This window comes from Helianthus annuus, chromosome 5 (assembly GCF_002127325.2).
Source record: "Helianthus annuus cultivar XRQ/B chromosome 5, HanXRQr2.0-SUNRISE, whole genome shotgun sequence".
NCBI lineage: Eukaryota > Viridiplantae > Streptophyta > Magnoliopsida > Asterales > Asteraceae > Helianthus > Helianthus annuus.
This window is the reverse complement of record NC_035437.2, coordinates 115,161,583-115,169,993: the sequence shown is the minus strand read 5'-3', so window position 1 is coordinate 115,169,993 and position 8,411 is coordinate 115,161,583. Positions and strand designations below refer to the sequence as shown.

Below are 8,411 nucleotides of genomic sequence, written 5' to 3'. Positions count from 1 at the left end.
AAAGCCGGACCGAGGACACTCGAGGTCTCGGGTTTGAAACATGTTTCTTACCCCTCTTTGATGGCTATGGGTATTTGTCGCCAGGGATCCTTGTCGGGTGGTGAACTGGGAAGGGAGATCCCTTCCGCGGTCAGGGGTACCGTGCAACTACCCTTTTTTTACTTGGTTAGTATAGGATGAAATTCTCTGTTTGATTAAAAAATGAAAGTCGATCCAGTGACCATAAGAGTAGAGGGGGCAATCTTGACTTAAAGCCTTCAGAGTGGGTCACTTTGGGTTGCTTTTTAAATTATATGGGTTGGTTTGGGTAAGATATTTTTACTCAATGGGTCAAAATGGGTCAATTAAAATTCGATCTCAAATATTTTTGGGTCAAAACGGGTCGACATATTCAAAGAAATGGATCAATGTGGGTTCGGATTGAATTTCAGGCGGCCGGGATGAGTTTCGGATTGGAACGTAGTTGGTTCGGATCGGATTTTGGGTCGGCACGGGTTCCCGCACGGGATGGGTTTCGGGCTGACATGAGTTTTCGCATGAGACGAGTTTTGAGTCGGGACGGATTTTAGCACGAGACGGGTTTCAGCTTGGTTTTTTTTGTTTTGTTTGGGTCGCTTTTTCGGTTCGGTTTCTATTTTTTTTAGTTTTTTCTTTCGTTTTGGCTGGTTTTGATTCGGTTTTTTGTTTTCGTTTTCGATTCGGTTTTTTGCTCCGTTTTGGCCGGTTTCGAATCGGTTTTTTGTTTCGTTTTGGTTGTTTCGTTTCAGTTCTGTTTTCGGTTTCTTTTTCGTTTTCGATACTTTTTCCCTTTGATTTTTATAGTTTATAGCATCAACGACGTTTGAGTGGGGATATTATAGTAATTTTGTTTTCCCCTTAAGCTAATTAATCTAACTGCACCTACACATACACTAATTTTATGATACCAAACACTAGAAAACTGATCATCTACAACTTGTAAACATAATTATAGAGATTCACTTTCAAATAATTATAGAGATTCACTTTCAAAACGCATTGCCAAACACCCCTATAATCAGATCACTATAGGTAAAAGTAGAGTTTTGTTTATATATTTAATTATATAGAATTAGTATTATATCTACTCAGTTTATCAAATTTGAATAAACGGCAACTGCATAAAAATACTAATAGATTAAATTCTGCACCACCAGAACTCAAATCCGCAAACGGATTCCAAATACTTTATTAACATTTTCATAATTTCAATACCAAAACTGAACTGGAAATTATTTCACCTGTATTTTTTCGATTACTTGGTGCAAATACAGAACTTATAGTTAGATAGGTTTATAAAAACTTTATATATACACTGTGTATATATTACAACCGTGTTTATTTAAATCATTACTTATATTCTGTTTCCAGCTAAACCAGAATAATCTTCGACAATGTGTCTCCGCGTGTGCCCGGTTTTGGTTTTTGTATCGGCTTGACCAAAAGGTATATTTATTATGAAATCATGTTTTTAGAAATGGGAAAAGAATGAACCCAACCCGTTTTGGCCCAAAACCCATTCGAACGGGACCCGATCTGACTCGAACCCGTTTGAACGCGAATCCGTTCCAACCCGGACCAACTCTGACCCGACTCAAAACAACCCTTTTAAATTTGACCCATTTCGACCCTAACCTGTTCTGGCCCGACCCGACCCGTTTGCCTGTCCTACATAAGAGTAAAGTGCAATTTTTTTAGTATCAAAAGGCTATGAAACTAACCAAAAAAGATCAACTTTTGTTCTATTAAAGTGTTTATTTTTATGCTTATTATAGTTTAGAATGTAAAGTAATAACAAAAAAAAGTTAAGAATAGAAATTCATGATGTAATTAGTTTACTTGATGGCTATGCTTTAGACAACCACCTCTTAAATATTGATTTTCTTTTGTTCTGTCAAAGTGTTTGTCTTTATGTTTATTTTAGTTTAGGATGTATGATAGACCAAATTCTAATTTTCGTTAGCATGATTTGATCACATTTTCAGTTAGAATTGGCCTTACACTTTTTTGTTGTTCTTTTTTATCATTTGCATGTTGATTAGATTAGATTGTCTATATATTACTGTGTTCGTTTTTTTATTATCATTCCGAGTATTGAGATAAAAGTGCTCTTTTGTAAGTTGGTTCTCTCCAATTGCTTCGCAATATGATGTTTTTGTTCCTTTTATAGTCGAAGCTTTTTTCCATTTTAAGCCAGCGTTTGCAAAATCAGGTTTGCATATGGCTGCACGTTCTTTGGATAGAAAACGAAAAGCTCTTGCACTTGAAAATTCTGTTGAGCACTCTTTCTCAAATGAACCTGCTGATTTTGGTGTGCAAACAATTGGTCAGCTGGTAAGGCGATCAAGCATGTTGCGGGCTGCCGCCAATCAACGTTCTATACAATCTCTAACTTCTGTCCAGCCTGATATGGAACAGTATGAGGGTCCATCAGCATCATCATTTGCTTTGCAGTTGCCTGGCCCTTCATACGTTGATTTGGGAGATTGTATAAACGAATGCGAATACTGTGGCGCATTCTTCTGGTTCGAAGAACGGCTGAAATCATCTCCTCTTAAACAAAGGCCTAGATATAACACGTGTTGCAAAGCAGGCAGTGTACGCATTCCTTTTCCAGTTGAGCCACCATCATGTATCAAAGAATTGTATTCTAGCTCGCAATTCATGGTAAACATACGTGCGTATAATTCCATGTTTTCCATGACATCATTTGGTGCCGACGTTGATGATACAATTAACCATTCTGCTGGTCCATTTGTTTTTAAGGTTTCTGGCCAAATTTCACATTGGATTGGCTCTTTATGCGCTTCAGCGGGTGAGAAACCTAGGTTCCTTCAAATGTATGTCTATGATACACTGCACGAAGTTGAAAATAGACTTCGTTTTTTTAATAGTGATGATCAACGTCGATTGTCCCCAGATGTTGTCTCACTTCTTACGTGTACATTAGCCGAAACCAATGAGTTTGTACGCCTTTTTAAGAGTGCGGCTGACCTTTGCTCGCAACAACAAGTACCTGAGTTTGCGATTACCCTTTATAACAAGTCTAAACAAAACATTTACGGGTTACCCGTTGCGGGTACTCTTGGTGCTATTGTACGAGACAATGACCCTTTAGCAAGTGACTATGATATCGTGGTACATAGTAAAGATGGCAGAGCAAAGCGTGTAAGCAAGTTGCATTCATCATATATGCCTCTTCAGTACCCGCTTCTTTTCCCTTATGCGGAACCAGGCTGGTCTCCAGAACTTCAATTGACTCTGAATTCTCGGGCTAAAGATCGAAACCTTACCATGAATATGTTTTATGCTTATCAGATCCACGATCGTAAGGATACATACACGTTGTTATTAAACGCAGGTCGTCTCTTTCAACAATATTTGGTCGACGCATATGTGTGCATAGAGCAATGTCGGCTTGAATATATTCGTGCCAATCAAAATAAATTCCGTTCTGAATTCTTGCGTGGTATCCACGATGCCTTCTCGAAAGGTGATACCGAGGGCCGTGAGGTTGGAAAAAGAATAATCCTACCGTCTCCTTTTACCGGTGGCCCTCGATATATGTATAAGCATTATCAAGATGCTCTTGCAATCTGTAGGGTACATGGTAACCCACAATATTTCATAACTTTTACATGTAGCGTCAAATGGCCAGAAATCAAGCGTTACTTGAATAGAATTGGTGGCGCAAACTCACAAGATAGACCGGACATTATTGCTAGAGTGTTTCAAATGAAGGTTGAAGCTTTAGTCAAGTTTTTGAAGACACACGAGACATTTGGGAAAGTTGCAGCTGGTATACTCCTAAACTTTGCTCTATTATTTAACATACATATTCCTTTTGGTTTCTTAGGTACTAACACCAATGACCTCTACTTTTTTCAGATTTATACACAATCAAATTTCAAAAAAGAGGCCTTCCACATTGTCATATGCTTCTTTGGGTTACGCCGGAATGCAAGATACAAAATGCAGAGGATGTTGATAACTTCATTAGCGCTGAAATTCCTAACCCGACAACAGATCCAGTTTTGTATCGAATAGTAACAGAATCTATGATGCATGGACCTTGCGGTTTGCCAAAAATGAATGCTCCCTGCATGATAGATGGTAAATGTTCTAAGTTATTCCCAAAAGCCTATGAACATGTTACTAGATTTGTCGACCAAGGTTACATGCATTACAAAAGATCGCCGAATGGCATTCAAGTAGATAAAGGCGGGGTACCACTTGACAATGGATATGTCGTTCCTTACAATAGAATTTTGTGTTTACGTTTCGAAGCCCACATTAATGTTGAATATTGTGGATGGAGTATGCTTATCAAGTATCTTTTCAAGTACATCTCCAAAGGTGCAGATCGTGTGCGTTATGCTGTCACAAGGACCGCTGAATCTTCATCACAATCTGACACTAATGTTGTTGAAAACATTAATGAGATCAATAACTTTGTCGATGGGAGATTCATATGTCCTCACGAGGCAGCATGGCGAATACTACAATTCTCACTCCACAACAGAAACCCACCAGTACAATTGTTGGCTGTACACCTCGAGCACATGCAGAATGTTACTTTTAAAGACAATCAAAAACTGCAACAAATACTAACCAATCCAGCAACAAGTAAGACAACCTTGACTGAATGGTTGAGAAATAATCAATTAGACCCTAGCGGTAGAGATCTGAGATACATTGACTATGTGTCCAGATATAGGTGGGAACCTTCTGGAAAGGGGTGGATCCGAAGATTGTTAACAACAAATCCAACGATTGGGCGATTAGCATATATTCATCCTACATGTGGCGAGCCTTTCTATTTGAGATTGTTGCTTGGCCACCAAACTGGTTGTTGCTCCTTTGAGGATATTTGAACAGTTTCCGGTGTCCTTTGTTCGACGTATCGTCTTGCTTGCGAAAAGTTGGGTTTGATTGGCAATGATAGAGAATTGGCATCAGCATTTATAGAAGCATCTAGCTGGGCTACTTCTGCAGAACTTAGGGCCCTGTTTGTTCACATGCTACTATATTGTGAGATATCAAATCCATTGGCATTGTGGCAAGAACATTGAGAACGAATGAGTGATGACATAATTCTCAATCTAAGGCAAGTTGCAGGAACATCAAACGTACATTTTTGTGGTCCAAATTTGCAACAATACGTACTCTATGAGATAGAAATGCTTCTTAATTCAAACACAAGCTCCCGCTCCCTCGCGGAGTTTGGGCTTCCCATGCCTCCTGACACCATGGTCGCAGCCCTTAGAAACCGATTGCTTATGGAAGAAAGGTGTTATGATCTTGAGGCACTAGCTGCCCAGAATATTATTATGTTACGTGGTTTAAATGATCGGCAGCGAAAAATATATGACAAGGTTCTTAAATCTGTCAATGACAAAGTACAAGTGCTTTTATTTGTATATGGCCATGGTGGTACAGGTAAAACGTATTTGTGGACTGCTATTATTGCTGCTCTTAGATCGACTGGAAAGATTGTTTTGGCAGTAGCGGCATCTGGAATTGCATCACTATTATTGCCATCAGGAAGAACAGCCCACTCTCGATTCAAAATCCTGCTAGATTTAACTGATGACTCTCTGTGCAACATAAAAAAACACACGCAACTTGCGCAACTACTCTTAGAAACATCCCTTATAATTTGGGATGAGGCACCAATGAGCGATCGCCGGTGCTTCGAATCTTTGGATAAAAGTCTCAGAGATGTTCTTGGAAACCAAGATAAACCATTTGGCGGAAAATCTGTTCTATTAGGAGGAGACTTCAGACAAACACTTCCAGTCAAACCAAAGGCTTCAAAAGCAGAAATCATAGCATCATCACTACCAAAGTCTTATTTGTGGGACAAATTTAGCATTCACATGTTGACAGAGAATATGCGCTTGTCGCAATCCAATGCAACTGTCACTGAAAAAGAAGCTATAACATCCTTCTCCAATTGGATACTTGATGTTGGGGATGGCAAGATAGGTGCAGTTGATGAAGAATCACCATCCGAATCAAAATTCATTGACATACCTGCGCAATATCTTATCCAATCTGGAGAGAATGGGCTGCGAGAGTTAATAAGGTTCGTCTACGATGATAACCTGCTCAAATTTCCTACATCAATTACTTTGTCCGAAAGAGCCATAGCATGCCCGAGAAATGACACTGCTGATCAGATAAATGACATGATACTCGCGTCTTCCCCCGGAGAATGCTAAGGTACTTAAGTCTCGACTCCATGGTACCTCACTCCCAAAATGGAGGTGAAACGGATATGATGTACCCTCCTGAATATCTTAACTTATTGAACATCCATGGTATTCCCCCACATTGCCTAAAACTTAAAGTGAATGCCCCTGTAATTCTGTTACGCAATATCAATCAAAAATCTGGTTTTGTGTAACGGTACTAGATTGTTAATTTCTAAGTTGTTACCTAGAATTATTGAGGCACATGTAATTACAGGCACTGCTGTAGGACACCGTTTTTACATACCTAGAATCAGCTTTGTACACAATAGTAAAGACTTGCCCTTTGTCTTCACAAGACGACAATTTCCAATTAAAACATGTTATGCAATGACTATAAATAAAAGCCAAGGTCAATCATTAAAAAAAATTGTTGTGTACTTGCCTCAACCTGTGTTTAGTCATGGCCAACTATATGTTGCTCTGTCAAGAGCAACATCCCCAACGGGTCTCAAAGTCCTTATAGAACCTCAACAAAATTGTGAGGCAAAGAAAACAAAAAAACATTGTGTACTCAGAGCTCCTAGGTGAAATTACAGCTCACGAGGTTATTACCCTACTTTACACACACACACTAAACAACCCTTTAGCTGCACCACTTATCTAATAGCGTTAGTGCCTTTAATACTTCTATTTACACTTACAAAAGTCAGAATTGTTAGCATGGATTTTACGTTATTAATATACATAAGAAATAACTTCCATATGTTCTTATACTTTAAGAATGTGTTTCATCTTATCCATCTACTAACCTCCAATACAGTGTATTTAATGACGGTATTATCTTTCTTGAACAGAATGGCAATCATCAATGATTTCAAAATAGCATCAATCGTCCCCAGGGGTGATCCAGCACCAATAGAAGTCCGTGTTATAAGAAAGTGAGAGCGAAGTAACGACCTCTCTACCTCATGATAGACAAATATGTATGTACTTCCTTTACACACATTACTTACCCACTATCACCAATATAATAACATAACCTACTGTACATATACATGGAGATGCAATACAGGCAACCGTCCCTTGGTTAGACAATGATTACTTTGAAAGGAAGATTAGTCTTTTTTCATGTTACTTTGTCACACCCCCAAAATCCACACGCGGAGTATCACCGCTTGGAGGCGTGACATGACCAGGATCAAGCCACCAATCATATTGAACATAGTATATAATAATCGAAGTAGTTCGTAAAAACCCAATTCAATACAATTGATGTTCAAACCAAACATAGTTTAAGTAGCGGAAGCATAATATGAAAACCCAATGTATGTAATAAGTTCAAGTGTTATAAAGTTTAACATAACATCCATGATCCATGCTCCACAACGACCTGCTCCTTCCTGTGCAAGCTCCATAAGTACCTAAGGTCCTGCAAGGCATGCAGCAGAGAGTCAACAACTAGTTGAGCGAGTTCACAGTTAATAGTTCAGTAATCGTAATAGAATAGTAAGCCTTGTGTTCGTTCATTAAGTCATGTATCGTATTAGTTCGTATCGTGGCCCTCTAGGCATGTATGCGAAGATTAGGGAAAGTTTCCCGAGTATTCTAGACTAGGTATATTTGTATTGCGGCCACCCGGCATGTGTGCGAAGTTTAGTGTATAGTTCGCGGCCTTCCTAGGCATGTGTGCGAAGGTTAGTTCTATAAGTATCACTAGTCTAGTCGTATCTTATCAATAACCCTTCCTCACCCGAGGACCATATAACTAAGTTCCATAAGCTAGGTAAGTACAACTAAATAATCCAAACCCATTCCCACCCTGGGAACCCCATGCCTTGGCTGAGTGAACTCACCTTGGTTTGCTCGGTATGCTAAGTACGTGCTCACAGTTAATCAATCACGTCCTAAAGTACGCACGTGTACATAATCAGTTTGTATTCACGAAGTTCATGTATAAGCACAATCAATAGTCACCAAGTAGCACATTGCACGTATTCAAGATCATGCAAGTTATGTTCAACATCTAACGGCAGTTAGTTAATGCAGTTAAGTTTTAACGGAAATAGCTACTGTGCAAATTATCCAAATCGGCGAAACACCCTTTGTTTCGCCGTGAACCCCTTTGACGAAACACTTCCCTTTCGTCGATCACCTCCTTGGCGAAACACAGTCCTGTTTCGTCAATTACCCTTGGCG

The 8,411-nt window shown here is 39.2% G+C and overlaps 2 protein-coding genes across 2 annotated transcripts; both read left to right on the top strand.

Moving 5' to 3' along the window:
• The first annotated feature begins 2,238 nt into the window (after window positions 1-2,238).
• On the top strand, window positions 2,239-4,892 carry LOC110943521. The gene is made up of 2 exons (XM_022185265.1): window positions 2,239-3,817; window positions 3,907-4,892. Exons 1-2 carry the CDS (start codon window positions 2,239-2,241, stop codon window positions 4,890-4,892), a joined length of 2,565 nt encoding a protein of 854 aa, XP_022040957.1.
• A 204-nt stretch (window positions 4,893-5,096) lies between these two features.
• Window positions 5,097-6,242, top strand: LOC110943520 (ATP-dependent DNA helicase PIF4-like). Its single transcript, XM_022185264.1, has one exon. It carries the CDS (start codon window positions 5,097-5,099, stop codon window positions 6,240-6,242), a length of 1,146 nt encoding a protein of 381 aa, XP_022040956.1.
• Window positions 6,243-8,411: the final 2,169 nt, after the last annotated feature.

What these genes read in the sequence shown, in the direction of transcription:
- LOC110943521 (XM_022185265.1), top strand. Translation starts at nt 2,239, where the DNA reads ATGGCTGCACGTTCTTTGGATAGAAAACGAAAAGCTCTTGCACTTGAA. An exon ending in ATTTGGGAAAGTTGCAGCTG is followed by an intron (nt 3,818 to 3,906) that starts GTATACTCCTAA and finishes TACTTTTTTCAG; the next exon opens with ATTTATACACAATCAAATTT.
- LOC110943520 (XM_022185264.1), top strand. Translation starts at nt 5,097, where the DNA reads ATGAGTGATGACATAATTCTCAATCTAAGGCAAGTTGCAGGAACATCA.